We start from the raw sequence: 19,676 nt of genomic DNA, 5'->3' as shown, positions 1-19,676 counted from the left end.
ATGTGGATGCTGCACTACAGTGTACATAAAAACACACCCTGTCTGCAAACAGTGGCCATATCAGTTCTACTTTGGTGTTCACCGTGTCAGACAGGCGGGTGTGTTTGTTCTTTCACACACGTGTGTCTGCACAGAGGAAAGGAAAGATCTCTTCTTTGTTCGGCCTCGTAGTCACGACTGAGCTCAATCTAACAGCAGGATGAGAGTTCAGCCATTGTCTCACACTTCTAATTATCTCAAAACGCTCTTTTTCTCTCTCGCTGCACTGAACAATCTGCCCCTGAGACAACAGTAGGATCATTTTCTTTTAAATGAGGCTGCACACTTTGTTTCTGTGATCAGATTCAAGTCTCAACCGGACAGAATAATTAGTCTTAGAGCGAAAAAAGACTTTTGGGAGCAGCAACGTTTTCCTCGGGGTGTCGTCTTATCGGCGTCTGTAGAACCTGGGAGATGTTTTCGTGTGAATCCTTGTGTGAAAATGTGCTCTGCTCAGCGTGAACAGGGGCTGAAGTGTGTTTATTTCACTCTGTCACTTCTCTGCTTTTACATTTGGAGTTGTGCAGTGTGTGTTGACAGCAGACGTCTTGTAAAGCTGAGTGTGTGTGTGTGTGTGTGTGTGTGTGTGCTGTCAGCTGTGGTACATCACAGCTCAGCAGACACACACACCAACCTCTTAGCTGTCTTCTCTGTCGGTACATTTCATTTTCAGTCTGTACAAGAAGCTCAGATCAGCAGATTACTTGTAATCTCACACTCCCTCAGCAGATTATGGTCAGTCTGCCACCTGCTGGCTGAATAAAGAGCTGCAGCAGACGAACAGGCCGTTATTCACGGTGCTGCTGCAGCATGTAACACTGGCTGCACACACACTCAGCTGTAGCACCTCCAGCTGCCAATCAGCAGTCTGACGGGTCCTCTGGTCACGTGTTTTAACGGGGTGACTGGGAAACAAGGTGGTGTCGTCTTTATATCAGAGTCAGAGCCCACCAGGAAGAGGACAGTTCACCTTGACTGTGTCTGTTGGAGACGTTGGAGCAACATGTGTCCGTTAGTTTCATACGTTATGAGAGGCGCCCGCATCTAGTCTCCAGCCCGAGTTTGGGTCATTTTGAGGGGAGCGGTTGTGTCCAGGTTTGGGCGGAGAGGACCGGAAGCTTCCTCTAAAACTCCTTCATACGTGTAGTCATCTGGGAGCTGTGTGTGTGTGTGTGTGTGTGTGTGTGTGTGTGTGTGTGTTGACGTGGGCTGTCCAGATGTTTCTGGAAAAGTCTCGTCAAGGGCCGATCCACCAGCAGGGAGAGAGGAGGAGAAGGAGGAGGAGGAGGATACGAGCCCAGGCAGACCTTGTTTCCATGGCAACGGCAGATGTTTCCAAAATCGTTTGAACCAGAATCCCACACACACACACACACACACACACACTGCAGGTCTACGTGTGTGTTTTCTCTGGACTGTCTCCTGTGGATATCGAGGAAGTCCAGAGGAACTTTTCCTTTATCACACTGACAAACTGGATTATAAACCAGACCGTCCTCTCGCTCCACAGCTGTTTTCTGGGGGCAGATTTTCACGACCAAAAGTGTCGGATAATGACAGAGAGCCGCTGAGCATCGTCTCGCTCCGCTAACTGCCCCTGTTGCATACTGAGAAAAACAGGTGTGTGTGTGTGTGTGTGTGTGTGTGTGTGTGTTGTGGTGTCAGCGAGTGCTTAGTGTCGTGTTTTATGACTTTACTTTGGCTCTCAGCCCGCTCGCTCACACAGACCTGCTCCACTTGAAACCAGGTTCAGGATGTACAGCACATTGTATTTCATTCAGTTTTTTAGCAGAGCTGATGCCTTTTAGGTTTTTATTTGGGAGAAAATATACTGAAATGTGTCGGTAATAAAAATAAATTCATAAAAAAATGATGTACAGGAAGGCAGGTTTATTTAGAACAGCTGTAAAATACATTAAAAGTAAAGAAACATCAGGAAAAACATGAAAATTAGATGTAAAAGACAATAAAAACAAAAAGGGAAAAGCAAGCAAACGAAGATTTAAAGATTAAAAAGAGGTTGTTTTAAAAAAACAATAAAAACAAAAAGCAAATATAAGCAGATAAATAGTTAAGTACTAAAGTGAGTAATGAAGTACTGAAGGAGATAAAAACAGTTTCTTTAAAATCTTTAGAACTGGTTTTCCAGGTCATGAAATGCCTGGAAAGTCATGGAATTAAGAAGATGTGAATAATTTGGACAAGACCTGGAAAATCAGGGAATGTTGTCTAATCATAAAACAAATCTGTTTTGTGCCGTTGTGTGATTTTCTCCTTCGTATTGTTTCATGTTCTTTCTCTTTCTTCTCTCGCTCTAACGCTAATTGATGAAAAACTGAGAGGAAGTGTTAATTCCAGGTGCGAGTAGATGACAGAGATGCTAAATGTAAAGTACGTGCTGCTGTCATAGATGGATTGAATATGGGGGGGGGGGCAGCAGGGTGTTCGTCTGGTCCTCGAGGGCACGAATATGTTCCCACATGCACCTGAATTACCCCCCTGAGGTAACTGAGCCATCACCTGGAGTCCTGGAGTCAGGGAAGTCTGAGCTGTGAGGATGAGAGCTTAAGTCTGACGGGCCTCTGTCTTCTTTTCTCTCTCCGTCCCCCCCCCCCCCCCCCCCCCCCCAACACCTTTCCAGAAGGAGTTTGCGGCTCCGCCTCCTCTCCTCTTCAGGAAGCTGAGCAACCCGGACCTGTCGCCCGCGGCAACCGCTGCGACGAAGTCCAAACTGCACCGACAGCTGAGCCAGGACGAGAACTGGGCCCGACGCAGCAGCATGGCCATGACGGGTAACACACACACACACACACACACATACACACACACACACATACACACACTCCCTGTCTGAACAAATGACTCAGGTTAATTGTGTTAAAGTTTTCTTCTTCTACAAACTGTAGCTGGGAAACATGACAGGTCTCACTCTGGAGATCTGCTTTGGCTTTAATCCCTGCCGTTAAACTCCGTTCACACAGGAGCAGCGTTTCCACATCTGTAATCTGTAGAGTGAGACGTCGGCCTCAGAGGTCATAACCATGTTAATCCCATGTGAAACAGCTGCTAGGAAGTGTGTGGCAGGTTTTTTTTTTTTTGTCTTGTGGGTTCAGGGAAGTGCCAGATTAACGGAAACCAGTCAAATCTTAACCAGAATCACTTTTTAAGATGTTTAAGTCCTCTCTGTCCTCCCTCCTCCACAGGTAAGCAGCTGCTGCCTCTGTCCAGCAGTCTGCACGCCGGGGTCAGTCAGCTGGCCTGGCAGGGGCCCTCTGGAGGATTAGGGGGGCCCGGGGCCACCGGGGGGATGTCTGCAGCAGCAGCAGCAGCAGCAGCAGCAGCAGGAGGAGGAGAGGTGAACAACCTGGTCCGTATGAGGAGCCAAACCTTGGGACAGTCTGCTCCGTCACTCACCGGACTGGTCAGTACACAACCTGCACCTGAGTTATTTACCCCCAATTTGTCCTTGAATTAAGAAAATACTTACAATTATGCAGAACCGACCCCGACAGTGTGATGAAGGGTTGTAAAGGAATCAATCATTTGACATGAAATGATGATTTTATTGATATTTTTGTCGCCTCCACTATCAGAACAACGTCCCTGCTAGGCAGGTATTTAACACACCTGTCCACAGGGCCCCTGTGCTGAGCCCAGGTCGGCAAAAAAGTAGATTGTTGCCTCCAAAACTTGCAAAACAAGGAACCGTAGCTTCGTCGGCACCAAGTAATCCGATACGACGGCAAAAAGCAGAGTTAATTAAATCGTGGACACGTGGTATAAAATGTCCTGCATGTGCCACATCACGACTGAAACTCTTCCGCATGATTTGGCAAAAAGTCGGTCTCACATGTGCTTTTGGCCTTGAAATAGAAGATGTGCTGTGGTGATACTGTGATATGTGATATTTACACACTCACAGTGAGTCAGTCTGGCTCCATATGGATCCTGTCTGCTGGTCTGAAGCTCTGCCAGCTGAATGCAGGGAGGCAGACTGAGGATGACTCAGTGCTTTACACACACACACACACACACACACACACACACACACACACACACACACACCACACACACACACACACACACACACACACACACACACACACACACACAGACTGTAGAAGCACCTAACGTTCAGGAAGAAATGGAGCAGAAACAGCAGTGTGTGTGTGGGTAGCAGGTCAAAATGCAGTGCATGCAGTGTTGACCCCTCACTGTGTGTGTGTGTGTGTGATGTCTGCTGTGTGTGTGTGTGTGTGTGTGTGTGTGTGTGTGTGTGTGCTCCACTGTGACCCCTGCTGGTTTTAGAGAGGAGTGCTGGTTACCTGCTGGAAGGTTTCACACTAAACTAAACATTTAATGCTTTAACACTCCCTAAGTCGGGGGGGGGGGGGGGGGTCACACTCATGTTAGTTCACATGCAGCCCAGTTTGATCTCCAGCGGGCCGGACCAGTGAAATCACAGCGTAATAACCTTTAAATAACCACAACTCTACATTTTTCTCAGCCTCAGTTTATCATTTACACATTAGTGTGTCTGCAAAGGCACAGAACATCCAGTCACAGCTGTCTGGAGCTGAACAGTTTAGTGTTTAACTACTTTCTCTGTCATTTGTACACTTTGCAAAGTCATCCGACCCTCTGGGGGGCCGGTTTTGGCCCGCGGGCCGTATGTTTGACACCCCTGCTCTGTGTAATACTTAGTAGTAGGAGTAGTTAGTTTATTTCTTTCTCTTTCTTATATAGAGAGTAGCTTTAGGCTGGTTGTGTATTTAAATGGTAAATGGTCTATTTGTAGAGTTCTTTTCTACTCAAAGCACTCAAAGCTGCTTCAGGAGCAAGTTGGGGTTCAGTGTCTGTCCCGAGGACATCGAACCACCGACCCGCTGTGCCTCTGAGCCACAGCTGCCCCGCTCTGCCTCTTGTTAAGCTCTTATTGTTGCCTGCAGCCTGGAATAAGAAGTGACGTGTGTCCTGACGGGAGCTCTTGTTACTGCAGACTTCAGTTTGTCACATGAAAATGATGGACTCGTGTAATAAATGATTTATTTCAGCATCAAAGTTTGACCTCAGCTCTGCAGAAATAAGAAACAATTCTGTGGTTACAGAGGATGAGACTCAGGATGAAGAGCTGCTGGTGGTTTGTAGCAGTGGGGAATCACCAGCAGATGGCATCAGTGTTTAATGTGACGAGCATCACCCACAGCTTTGCCTCCTGTCTGCTGTGTGCTGTGCCAACTACGTGTATGTAGTTAAATATAAGACATCATGGAGACGTGTGAAATCCTAAGCTGCCTGAGAACAGTCTGAGCAGATTGTATTTGATTCTGTTGTACAGTAAATTTTACAACCTGCAGAAAGACCCTAAGAAACAAGAGGAGACTTAAAGCAAGTGGAAATAACAATACATTCAAATAGATTTCACAGCAGTCGTATTCAAGCTTTAACATATTTTTGCAGTAACTTCTGTCCTTGAGCTCCTTTTTGAAATCAGACAACAGACAGACGTACCAGTCTCCCTCCTCTGTACAGCTCACTGAAGCTTGTACAGTTCAGGTTTTACCCTTTTCTGTCATGATTCTTCCAAGTCTTACATCTATGTGAGGGAGAGCATCTATATAACACGATACCATATCCAAGTGAGAGATAATGCAGTCAGATGTGTGTAATAACTGGAGCCTCATGGTTACTGTGGCTGTTTTTGTCTCTGTGCTGCTCATAAAGTCTCTCAGGACACATAGCGTCCATAAATAAAAAAAGACAGTGCCGTGAATAAAGGTACACGTCGTCCAGAGTCTCTGCGGCCGGCCCGCTTTAAGGACCACCATCTGCGGTGAGCGCTAGCTGGACGAGAATCCATTAAGCTAAAATAAATTGCGTCTGTCGTGTATTTTGGCTCCTCTCAATGACTTGATAATTATCTTTCTTCTTCCCTCTCTGCAGCTCTCTGAGAGGGATTGCTGGATGCAGCCAGCAGCAAATTGTAGCTTGGATTTAAGACGGAAAATGTGATCTGCAGAGTTATTCTAGCTGAGCAAATAATCGCAGGTTATTGTATTTCTCAAGGGCAACTTTATTAATGTTTTCCTCTTTCTTGGCAGCCTCTCCTTTCTCCTGTATTCTGTTTCTCTCCCTCGCTCTCACCCTTTCGTTTCTTTTGTGGTCGGTGCTTCGTGCACATATTTCAGCCCAGCGTTGTTCTGCAGGGTCACGGCTGTCAGAGTTTTCATATCACAAGGCTTAAAAGCTCCATCTCGTCGTATGAATTGACTTACATTAGGATTTCGGAAGAACACCTGAGCCCCTCTGGCTCACTTGTCATGTTTTTCACCCCTGTCTTTTCTTCTCTTCTGCCATTTTATGCAACACACCATCATATCTACACAGGCTGATCTCTACAGGGTCTGTTTGTATCACAGTTTTTGACTTTTCTAAACCTAACTGTCCTCTATTTGTCATACAGTTTAACAGGAAAGTCACAGCTTAACTTTTTTTCTAGCTGTTTTCTTTGTCTTTTCTAAATGTTAACAATATTAGGATGTCCAGATGTCCTTTTTCTGATGCACAGAGACATGGAGCAGCCCCCATCTCTCATCCTCAGCCCTCTGAGATCTAGAAGCACATCTCTCTTGTATGTCCCACGACTCATCTAACAGAGAAGTGCCCCCTCCATCTCTGCCGGCCTGTGTTGTCATCTATATACGCTTTTCTTTGTGTTTCTACTTGATTACTTAGTATTTTAATGTTGTTTAAAGGCAGAATTAGCAGGATTTGTCAGTTGTGGTTTATAAACACAGCATTCAAAGATGGCTTCTCCTCCCCGGCGACACCAGAAGTGACACTAAAATAAGAAAATACAGGCAGAGGGCAGCAGACACATGTCTAGTGGTGAATCAGAGGGATTATTTTGGAGAATATTTCCTTCTCCTTCTACCTTAAATGTGCTTCAGAAATAAGCTCACCTGTACAGTCTGATGCTACCTCACACAGCAGCTCATCAGAGAGGTGTTGATTTAATTAGAGCAAGTGTTTCAGTCTCTACCTGCTCAGTTAGTTACAGGGACGTTACCCAGGACAGGACATCACTTCTAACGTCTCTCTAGAGCGGCAGAAGGAGGAGAGGTTGGTGTTGGAGATTTCTGGTGGATTAAAAAGTGTGCAGAGCCACCCAGGATGCTAATGGACAGAAACGTACCCCCCCGGGGCCTCTCTCTCTCTCTCTGTGTGTGTGTGTGTGTGTGTTTGCCTTGGTAACACCTGTGTTGTCAATGTGTCCCTGTGAGTGTGTTATTAGGTGAAATGAATGGAGCTCGTGGAGTGTGTGTGTGTGTGTGTGTGTGTTGGGGGAAACATTTGTGGACGTCCAGATGGTGTTTACCTCTTGACTAATGGACGAGGGTCTCCTCGCTCCCGCTTCCCTTCCCTCTGACACACTTCTGTTTAGGAGCGTGTGTGTGTGTGTGTGTGTGTTCCCAGGCTAACAACCAAGTATTGCCTGGTAACCCCCACAATAGCCAGGTGGTGTGTGTGTGTGTGTGTGTGTGTGTGTGTGTGTTTCCAATAAATTTAGCCTGAATGCTCGGCACTTGGACAGTATCTATACACACACACAGTGTTTGAAAAAGACAGAAAATGACCCTCTTTGTCCCGAGTGCAGCTTCATTCAGCGAGGAGGTGAAACTTTGTAATAGCACACAGTCAGATTAGCATAGCATTAGCATTTGTTTAGGGGGAGACCGAATGAAAGACTCTTCTGGAAGGGGAATACAGGGCTGAAGATGAAAGTGGAGTGCTGCTGTATTGTTGCTCTAGTTTTTTTTTTTCTCATTAAATGTAGTGAGATGCTGCAGGGAGGCACACACACACACACACACACACACACACACACACACACACACACAGGTTTGAAACAAGAGATCACACGTTCAGGTGAATACAAAAGCTCTCGGCTTGTTGTTTATCAACCGTCGCCTCATAGTCTGACAGAGAGCAACACTGTAAACCTCCTTCTTAAACACGTATTTTTCTGGTTATCCTGAAAATAGAATAAAGTAAAATGAATTTGAAGCAGGGGAAATGTGTAGCCCAACTCAAGAAACGTCTTCCAAACACCTCCAAAACTCACAAATGAAGAAGTTGTATCTTGTTTAAGTGTTGCGTGTTTTATTTCTCAGAAGCATGAGACAAACCAGGAGATAGATGAAGTCTGGCAGCTCTGTGTGAAGCTCTCCTGCTGTCTGCAGACGTTAGGCCTCGGACTCGGTGACCTCATCACCCACCACGGTGTGCTGGAGCTGTGTGTGTGTGTGTGTGTGTGTGTGTGTGTGTGTGTGGGGGGGGGGGGGGGGGGGGAGAAACAGGCTGACGCAGCAGCCACTTAAATATACATGAGAACATGTTGAATAATTCCTGCGCTCTTACCTGCTCTCCTCCGTCATCACTGGGCGAGGTGATGACGGACGCGGCCTGTTTAACGGCTCATTTAGTCTTTTGATATCGAGGACAGAGATGCAACACTGATCTCACCTGTCAACTGGAAATCAGAACTCATCGGGAAAAAAAACAAAGTGGGCTGAGCCGGGTTTTGTCCAGCTGTGTTTGCCGTGCACAGATGGCCCATTAGGTTTATTTCAGGCAGCTTTGATATTTATGACTAAAATCAGTCAAACTAATGGGAGAATATGTGCTAAAGTGGCCAAAATGGGAACAGACAATGGCTGTGGGGGCATCTTCTGTAGTGTTTCTGCAGAGTTTACACTCTGAAAGTGCAGAATTTGACCTTGGTGTGACCCCCAGTGGTGGTATTAGCGGTGAATGGGCTGAGGCAACACGTAGACTACTCTAGTTTTTACGGGGAACTCCTCATTTTTATGCAAACAAAAACACATGAGAAAATAACGTCTACAGCCGTGCTAGTGGCTAATGCTAACGGCTAATGTCATTCATTTTTGTAACCTGATGATGGCGCTAGATTGAAAGATGAGGAATCATTCGAATGTCTGTACCGAGTTTCATGGCAATCCATCCAGGAAGTGTAGAGACATTTCAGTTTAGATGCTAGAGGAGAAGTCAGGGGACCACCAAAGCCAGTAGGATTCATCCTCTGGGGAACATGAACATCTGCACAAAGTAGTTAATGACATATTTCACATTTTTTTTCTCGCCTTGTGTTGTGAACAAAGATTTAATTTGCAAAATGAGCCAGAGCACAAAGTCCACCTCGCCTAAAGATGCTGATGCTCCATCAGCGACGTCATCTTGTCCCATCCTGTCGAACATATTCACATGAAGGTGGAGCTGAAGGAAGCGGAGTCACATTAACGTGTGTGCAGCGCTGGAATTGCAGCAGCGTGACCGTGGCGTCTGCAGAGGCCTCCTCCTGGTCGTTGTTACACAGAATAATGAACAACTTAACAAGTTGTTGCCCCCCCCCCTCAGGAGCTGCTGTGCTAATTCAGTTCTGTGCTGTTGTTCTTCCTGCAGCAGATGAAACCAGTAAACACCCTTTATGTGTTTGTTTCTGACCGTGAGATTGCTTGTGGAGGAAAGCGCAGCGCCGTGGAGGAGCTGGGAGGGGGCAGATACTGTGCTGATGACTCATGCTGAAGGTTGGACTCTCTCAGAGGAGACGGTGAACGGAAAGAGCACAGGAGGGTGGTGGTGGTGGTGGTGTCGGCATGTGTGTTTCGCTCAGCTTATCTCCTCCTTGCATATCTACATGATGTCTCTCCTGCTTATTTTCACATTCACTCGACCCACAAACACACACACATACAGTGGACACACACCTTTTAATCTTGCCGCAGGCTGTCGGTTCAACTGTCCTTGTCATGAGCATGATTCATAGCTGAAGGAGGAAACTGCTCCTGTGCTGTTCTTACTTCACCTGCTGAGACACAGCCGGACACACATGCCCGTCATATATATATAGACACACACACACTCATTTACTTTATATTCTGGAGGCACCTGCTTAGAGCTGCTTAGCCTGTGAAAATGTTAAGTACCTTCCTGGGCTTTTGCTGTGACACTGAAGGGAAAACATTTCCTCGCTGATAGCGTGATGTGCTGCATCTTATTACGACTCCTGCTCTTAAACCAGGCTCTGTAGATACACGATAAAGCCTGATCTTCCTAAAGCCGGGCTCACACTGCAGGAGTTTTGGCCCGGTTTACCTCCGATTCACCACTCCTAACTAAAATCTGGTGTGGGACCTTGGCCGGTAACGATTTTCCGCCCAGATTATCTGATAACGTGAAGGGTTTTACAGATCCAACTCAAACATGTTATTTAGGATTTCAAACCTGGATAATAACGTCACTACTTTCCGAGCAGGACCACCGTAACCAATGAGAGATGGAGCAGCTGACGGTGTTGCCAAGCAACTGCAAAGTGTTACTGAAGCCAGTTAGACCACGTCGGTGTCCATTTTGTTTGCATCTGCTTCCCCGTGAGATCACGTGAGGTGACATGAGGTGGTGCATTGTGTCCCTAAATCATAATACCATCCTGATCTGTGTGGTGCCCCTTTGTTTTAGTGTGTGCATGTTTGAGAGTAGAGAGAAGAACATCTGTGAGCTCGACGTTTGTAAGAGGGGTTCATCAAGGAGAAAACATCTCTACGAGTGTTTATCCATGCAGATATTTTTGGCTCTGTTGGAGATGTTTTCATTTGAGATTATTCTTTCCTCTCTAATCCAGAAGAGGTAATGAGATGTAGTTTGTGTTGCTCAGAGCGTCATCTACAGCAATCCGTCTTTCTAGAAATGATTTCTAAAGACTTTGCTTTTATTAGAGCTACTTTTTACTAAAGTTGGACTTTTAAAAACCTCCAACATTATGTTGTTTTAGTGTCTTTGTGTGAACCAAACTCTTTAAAGAGTAGTTTTTGTGGCGATCTGTTAACTTTCTCGGGGAATGTAAGAACAGCTGATCAAGTGATTCGAAATGAAATCTGATGAAGTCGAACCGAGCCGGATCGTTGGGATCGTCCCTCGTGGTGCAGACGTGCAGACGTGCCTGGTTCGCTGTATGTACATTGCTAAGCTTCCTTCGTCCTTCATGCTCTGATAAAGTTCCAGAGTGCGTGTTGAATGCATTAATCTATAAAACCATGGAGAGCTGCTCTCATATGGATGAGGCTTTCCCCTTTCTTTTATAATCCCCTTAGTTTTGAGAGTGTGCTTTAAGAAAAGTGCACCAAACATTAGAACTTTAAATGGCCTGATATCGGCATGTGTTGCAGCTAAAGCCGTCTTTGCCATTTTTATTTTTATTTCTCTCTCTTTCTCTCTGCATTGTTGCTACTTGTTGTTTTCTTCATTCCCATTCTGGCTCTATCATCCTCTCTCTGTATTCACTTCACTCTTTCTCCTTCTTTCCTCGCAGCTTTCATCTCTTGATCCTCTTTAAGTTGAGATGGAGAGGCTTTAGCTTAAGGAGACTCACTCGATACGCCGGCCAACGAAAGTACAGAGCCGAGTCGAGCTTGCAAAGCGAACAGTAACTGAGGTCCAGGTGAGAGACGAGTCGGCTCAGTTCGGCTCCACACAACTGCAGTGTCCTTGTCTGAACTTAGACTCTTTTAGTAATGAGCAGCTTCACTTCAGAGCGGATTTTATTAGAAATTCACAGACTTTCTCAGCAGTTGTTAGAGGTCTCGAACATTTGGGGGGCAATTTGATGAATTCTATGGAGAAATCAGCGAATATCACACTCACTATAACTGGGTTATCTTATGAGATCTCTACTTAAAGTGACACTTTCTTTGCATATTATTTTTGATCATTTTCTCTCCCTCTGTTTTTGATTCCACAAATAGATCCTCAGTTTTTATTTTATCATTGAAACCTTACTGATATAGAAAATTCCATTTTCAAGACCGTCTTTGCCAGAATAGACATCAATAACAACGGTGTTATGATTGAAAAACAAAAGTCAGACAACACAAGATGTGTCATGAAATCAGATGAAAATCCTGATTAAAGTTTCTAAAACACTCATATAACATGGTCTTATTGCATAGACAACTTAAATGGTACCTAAACCATGGTGCCAAAACCATAGAAAACAATAAGACGTATCTAAAACAATAACTTAATGAGGCCAAATACCCCAAAACATCAACAGCCGGAAGATGCACTAAACATAATGTAGCTATAAGTTCAGTTCACAGATAGAAACAGATTGTTTGAAACAGAGATATCTAATAATGCATCACCAACTTAACAGTGGTAGTTGATATTGTGATGTTTACCAGTGGGAGCATGTATAAAGAAAATATCACGGGACCCATAATGCTTCCTTGTGGAACTCCATAATCCAAATGCCTAAAAATTATGAAAGAGACCAAGCGAGCACCGTAGAAAGCCACCCTTCTTTTTTAGGACTTAATAATTTAAAATGCACATTTACTGTGTTAAATTCAGTACGTTACATATAAGACCATGTTTACACGTGGTCTTATATGTAATAATACCACGTGTTTATCGGATCACAAGTGGACAGTGCCAAATAAAAGTGTGAAAGTCATCCAGTCATTCAAATCACTTGCTGAGGTGACTTTGATCACACATCGTCACACAAACGCTAATGTGTCTTAATGTGTCCCCAACAAGGACGTAACAGCAAAATACATCAATGATGCTATGCTATTAGCAATGCTATGCTTCGTAATGTGAACACAATAGACACTGATAGACAGCAAGTGTGAACGTTGATGTTGTACTCCGATCACCAAACCCTTTTTAAAACTATAAATATAAACATCTGAGGGCAGTCATGTGTTTCATTATTATTTGTTATTTACTCCTTCAACTGACCTCTGACATTTTTATATTTGTCACATGACATAAAAGTTATGAGATCTTACAAGATTACAAGAGTCCTTCTCACATCCAGTTTAATGCTATTCCTGAAATCATGACTTGATAAACTGGAAATGGATCAAATGACTATTTGTTATTTGCAGTGGCAGTTTGTCAGATTTGGCGGTGATACTTTTGATGTGGGACAAAAGTGAAACCTGGCAGCCGTTTCCTAAATAGGAGCAGAGCTCTGTTTTGTTTGTCTCCTCTGTCAGATATGAAGGGCAGAGAGGAAGCCGGGAGGGTTACAGGTCTGACTTCACATCTTGCATCTCGCACCTCAGCAGACAAGAGATTCGACAACTCCAGCGAAGCATCCCGTGATGAGATGGAAAATATTATGCAGACAGTGGCACGGAGGGGGGAAAGAGCATCGAAATAAATAAATAAATAAATAAATCCAGAGCGTATTAAAAAAAAAAACTCAGACAGGGGGGGTAGACAAGTCAAGAGAGAGGGGTGGAAGGAAGAAAACTAGAGCTGGAAGTGAGGTGGACAGCCCTGTCGAGCCTCCTGTCTGCTTTGTCAAAGGAAGGCAGGAAAAGTAGAAGGAAACACTCACCGAATAATGGCCCACATCATTTAAATATCTTCCTCGCATATTTCAAACTGTGAGGAAGTGTCTCATCTTATTCTCACTTGCCTTTCCCCTTCTGTTTGTCTGCTGCGGTGATCCTTTGAAATACTGCACGGATTATAAGACAACAACTTCGATTCTAAAGTGACCTTTTCGAACAGCGAGTTGTTTTTTCTGATGATAAGCAGCACTTAATCAAATATATCATATATAATAACAGGTTACTTTGTGATATTCAAGAGATCAGGAGCAAAATGTTTCTTATACAGCGAGAAAAATGGTCCGTTGATATGTGGTATAAACAGAAATCATGAACTTATTGTCTCATAAAGAACAACTGCAGTGAAGAACCGCAGGCTTTATCTGCCTTGTGCTGAGCTTGAGAACTTAGTCTTACATAAAACACACTATGCAGACTTTGATTGTATATTCAATTAATTTTTTTTAACACCATTTACACGGAGAAGCTCATCTTGGATGTGGTGAGACACCTTCACTTTCACTTAAGCCTGTTATACGTAGGTTACTGCACAACAAAGTAAAGGCAACACCTACAATAAACACAACTAGATGAATAAAACGAGGAATGTAGCCCATGTGACCTACTCTGTTTATATCTACCTGTCATTTAGACATTTAGACACCTTAGTATGTTAACGTCGGGTTGAAAAGATCCTTTAAACTTTTGTCGGCGCAGTGACTTCCAAAGTTGGAGCAGCTTTAACGTCCTATTTTCTTTTTATGATCTTCCTCCTAATGTGGTCCATAATTACAAGATTTTAATGGTCTAATAAATAATTGAGGCATGCGGCTGGTCTCACATAATAGAAGCTCTTTACACACCACAGGGGGACTTTCAGCGAGGATTGATTTCATAACAAACACTCCATTTTTTGCAGAATTAAGCTTATGTGCTGTTAGCCGTGCAGCCCCTGGGCTCTATCTCGCTGCTCCTCTCCCCTCGTTTGTCATCCGCACAACGCTTTCAATTTTTCCTCATAGTGACTTTAATTGGGTGAAAATGTGAGGAGTGCATTGAGCAGCGCGGCGCCCCTGGAGCCACCGGTCAGCCACCACTGAACCTGTAATTACAGCCGGCCTCCCCTGCATCTCCTCGCTACGTCTCCCAGATCTCTCGCTTGTTCTTTCTGGCCTCATGCATTAACTCTCTACCTTTGTTCCCTTCTTTTACTTCACCTCCTACCTTATTAGCAGCAAAAGGCTTTTAGCTTTCCAGCCAGGTATGGAAAAGTAGAGCCTTGGATGGATGGATGGACCTGAGTGTTTGTTTTTGTTTTTTTTTTCCAATGTGTGCGCGTAAAATATTAACCTGACTCCATTTCCAGCCGTGCACATGCTCCACTCCTTCGCTGCTAATGGGAAGAAGTCAGATGGGTTATTTTGTCGTTTTCCTTTTTTCTTTTCGGCTGGACTGTATTCGGCTAATTACCTCCTGCCTGCACACGACAATCATCCACAGAAACACACTAAAACACAAACACCAGAATGAGGTTTACGGGCTCATTCACTTCCACTTGATTTTTGACTGTATTGAGTTAATTACGTGCCAATATTCACACACACACACACACTCACACTCACTTTCTAATGCAAAAAGTCTCTTCCTGCGGTGACATCCAGCATGACTGACTGCAGACAGCAATTAGGGACAGACCATGAAAAATTAAGTGTCTGCATGCGATCAGTGCACATTTGGAATGCAAATAGGGAAAAACAAAGCACAACATCACCGAGGCTCCAGGCAACTAATTTCTCTGAAATAATTATCCAGCATAAAGAGGTTTTATTTCCAGTCTTTTTTTTTTCTTTCTTAGCGGAGAAAAGAGAGTCGCTTCAAGTGGAGATGAGAACTTTTTTTTTTTCTACCCTTTGTTCTGCCCCTTTGCCTTTTGAAGGCTGCAGACATGCCTTTCAAAAGAGAATACATGTAGAGGAAAGAAGAAAATCTGACTGAGACCTGCGATTATGGACAGAATCATAACTTAGCCTGTAGTTTGTCTGACGTCACAACCAGCAGCAAATAGCTGATTTAGTGATTTAGATCAGAGCAGATGACTGGGAGGTCCCTGGTTATGTGTCCAAACTCAACAATGCACAAAGGTGCGCTCACCTGTGGGGGCGGGGCTAGAGAGAGAGAGAGAGACAGGTGACTGTGAGTCACAATATCAAAACAGCATCAGTTGTTGTAGAAGGAAAGAAAGATAAAAAACCATAAAACCGAACTTTGGACTGTTTATTATGTAAAAAGGATCATTTTTGGAGAATTGGACCTTTTTTTATTAACGTGTAATGGAGGTTTTACACACTTCAGTTGTCTTCTTAAGGCTTAACGGTCTTAACTACTGCATCAGATTCCTGTTTCAGTAAATACAAATGAGCAATCTGAAGTTCTGCATCCTTTTCACACACACACACACACACACACACACACACACACACACACACACACACACACAGCCATAGGGCACGTTTTCTCTTTAAGCTGCTCTTATTTCTTGAAATTGTGTTTAGCTTTCTTCTAGAATATATTAGAATCAGACTCAACTTTATTGGCCAAGTTTGTACAAGCAAACAAGGAATTTGTCTCCGGTGAAACTCGTCTCTCTATGTACAGTAAGAAAGTAAGAACTAAGAAATCCATCAGACTCTTTAACAGCAGCATCACTGGCTGATGTTAACACACTGTTTTTGTATTTTATGATACATAGTGTAAATATTTATTTATCATCACAACACATATTTATTTTGCTGTTGCTTTATTTTCCAACGTTGCTTTTATTCACTCTTTCTTGTCTATTGTTGCTGCTGTAACATAAATAAATTTCTCCCTATGGGGGATCAATAAGAGAAGTCTAAGTCTAAGAAGTAAACTACAACAATAAGAACAATAGAAGTACTCATAACAACAGTATGTGTTATAAGTAAATATAGTGCAGAGGTATGGGACTATTGCACAGTGGTTCCTATTCCTATTGTTTCTTTATCTTGTGTGTCTATTGATCTATTTTCAGTCCTAAAACGGCATCGAGGGCGAAGGGCAAAAATAAGAATCTCATTGTACGGTAAAACTTGTATTTATCCGTGCGTTTATAACACAGAAACACAATAACACGATTGAATTGAAGTTAGAAGGAGCTGCTCCACAGTGTCATGTTGGTGGTGTCCATGATGGCTAACGTCACCTCCTCAGTGGAGTCCAGCATAGAAGACAGCTGAACCTATCATGTTCTCAGTGCAGCTTCTTTCAGGTACTTAAACTCAAGTGCAAGTGCAACACACAATACCTTCTCATTCTACTGAAGTCACCTTCACCAGGTTTCACTAATTAGACTTTACAGTGACTGAATAAAATACAAAAAAATGTGAAACTTAAAGTTATTAATCATAATAATGAGAATATTTCTACATTATTCACACATTACTTGATATTACAGATGTCAAACCTACAGTTTTCTTCCCCCCATTGTTGTTGCTGCGCTTCTACAAGTGAATCTAAACACTTCCTGCACAGATGTTTCACATTAAAAGCCTTCCAGTGACTCCAAGAGGATTAATTCCTCCCTTTCCCTCATGGTTTGCTGGAAGTATTATGTTTTCTTCTTGGCGCCTCAACAGCAATCAATAAAAAAATGCCAAAGCAATTCACAGTATTAAATGAAAACAGCATTCTGGCCGTTGTTTATTCCAGACGTTGCATACTGGCTGTGTCTGTGTCTCAGCCGCCCTCTCAGCCTTCTACTTATGTAAAGCTGAATCAGACTCTAATGCGATGGCCTTGTTGAAATTGATCCAGCGTGTCTCTTGTTTTTCTGTAAATGTATCTCTTCCTCGTCCCCCGTCTTTTTCTCACTGCCTCAAGTTAGTGTTTCTCCCCGTGTGTCGGCGTAAGATGAGACCAGATGACAATTTAATGATGCCAGTGGGGACAGGAGCAAGAAATAGCTTCTGCAGAGGAAAATGGGACGTGAATTAAAAAGCAGAGCTCGTGGGCAGTTTCCTGAACACACTGTGACACAAGTGACGGTTACAAACCCAGAACTTCTTCTGTAGCTTACAAAAAGGAGAGCGAGAGGGTGAAATGTTCTGTATTGGTAGCTCCATCCCTCGACATCACGACCACTTAACGCACCACAGCAGCTTTTCATTCAGTCCTCTGTTGAAGTCACGCTGCTAATGGGTTTGAAACAAAAACAGAAAAACTGTTAAAGTTATCGAAGCAGAATTCTTTAGTAGTGTTTTTCCCTCATAGCCGAACCAATGTGAGTCAATGAGATGGGTCTTAATCAATCAGGTTTTCATTGAGTATGGTGGATAGTGTGTTTGTGGTGTTGATGGTACTGGATGAATATATACAGAAATACAGAAATAAAATAAAACTTGAGAGCATTAGAGGAATTCAGTTATCACTTTGAAGAGCATGGTGGACGGTGCTTTGCTGTGTTGGTGGAGTTAATTTCCCAACAATTCATCCAACAGTTCCCTCAGTTCACGATTGTTGGACTGAGAGTGATGATGTCTTGATGGAGTGAATGCAGATACATGATCTTTTCTAACAACTTTAACCTGTTGAGCCTCTATTTTGGGCTCGAAAATGACACGGCCAAAGTTAATAGGACATATCTCTACAACCACAAGGTCCATTTATATAATGAAGGTATCGTGATAAAGGTAAGACATCATTTGTTGTTCTCTGGCTGTTAGTTTGCTGAGTGTTGGTCGTACATGAACATGGAGTCTCCTCTTTGTACCGGTAGCGGTGAAGATGTTTCGATACGATGGTTCTCACATGTGGTCGTTAGTTTGCTTGGTGTTGCGGTTGTGTTAGGTTTAGGTAAAAATGGTTCACATGAGTTTGTCCTGTTTAATTTGATGTGCGACAGGTTAAAGTAATTTATAATATAAAACTATAATATAGTAGAGTAGAAAAATGTCTCATTGGACTTTTATCCTTCATTCCTCCCTGCCTGGTAGAGATGACGGGTCTGCCCCGGTTTTCCCGAACCCCCAGGTACATTCACAGCACATAACCAACCAGCACGGTGCTTCTTAAACTCCAAGCAGGTCCTCCCACACATGGGGGGTCTCTATGTTGCCGTGCTTTTCTCTGCCGAGCTAATGTGACCCTTTTCCTGGACTATTTGTCCCGTTTGGACTATTAGTTAGAAAATAAAAGGCCGTTGGAACAATATGGGAAAGCATCATTGGTTTAAACAGGATAAATAGTTGTTGATTGTAAATGTTGATTTAAAAACTGAAAATTCAACTTTATGAACGAAGCTTCAAACTATTGGGTACAGTCCGAGTGTTTAGCCTGCTGATTGGCTGCTGTGGTCCAGGAAGCTGGTCAGTGTTGTTCTCCTTCACTTTGCACTACAACACACACACACACACACACACACACAATCAAGAGCATACTAATACTCGTGCCCACGCATAAACTTTGCAGACACACAGTGTCCTTGTCACCTTGGCAACTGTCAGGAGTTCAGAGATGTTGTGAATGTGCTCGTTGTGTCTCCGCTCACCTCCTTCCTCCTGTTTCTGCCTCTTCTCTTTAGCTCTGAGCCTCCCGTGCTGAATCGATAGCTCTATCGAGCCTCGGCTTCTTGTTTTGATTAACTTTGGGTGTGTGTTTGTGTTCAACAAGGCGAACTCAGTTTCACCCTGAACAATCTGTGTGTGTGTGTGTGTGTGTGTGTGTGTGTGTGTGTGTGTGTGGGGAGTATTGCAGGCTTTATTTATTCCCATACAGCAGATAAAAGCAGGATGGAGATAAAATGTGGATCTGCTCGTTGGATCCCCACAGGCCTCTGCTTTGGTCTCGCCACTGTTTGCTCCAACAGACGAGGGAACACAGACGTAGATACACATTTCCACAATCCTCACACAAACAACCCCAGAAGGCTTATGTGGGTTTGAGGAGCCACCGTGTCCAGAACACACACAACACAATGCTCAGGCTCGTTTCATTGGTTACTACAGAGTCCTGAACGAGCTCCACACCGCCGGCTGCACAGCGCGTTGTCGAGGTAGACGTCGTAACATGATGACAACCAGTCATGCCTGTGTTCATAATCCAGCTTCAGATAGGATTGACACCTTTTAATTATCAATTAAGCAGCTCATTATTTCTGTTAATTAATCAATAAGACACTAATTTACTTTAAGTGTC

The 19,676-nt window shown here is 43.7% G+C and overlaps 1 protein-coding gene across 1 annotated transcript in view; it reads left to right on the top strand.

The window, feature by feature from the left end:
- mast2 (microtubule associated serine/threonine kinase 2) overlaps positions 1-19,676 on the top strand; it is a 170,139-nt gene that overhangs the window by 35,444 nt on the left and 115,019 nt on the right. The window contains exons 2-3 of the mRNA XM_070831728.1: positions 2,681-2,831; positions 3,243-3,460. Of these exons, the coding sequence (XP_070687829.1) occupies positions 2,681-2,831; positions 3,243-3,460 (369 nt within the window). The remainder of the gene's footprint in view (positions 1-2,680; positions 2,832-3,242; positions 3,461-19,676) is intronic.

This window comes from Pempheris klunzingeri, chromosome 6, assembly GCF_042242105.1.
Source record: "Pempheris klunzingeri isolate RE-2024b chromosome 6, fPemKlu1.hap1, whole genome shotgun sequence".
Classification (NCBI taxonomy): Eukaryota; Metazoa; Chordata; class Actinopteri; order Acropomatiformes; family Pempheridae; genus Pempheris; species Pempheris klunzingeri.
Note: the sequence above shows the minus strand (reverse complement) of the source record. Positions and strands in the feature narration are given on the sequence as shown.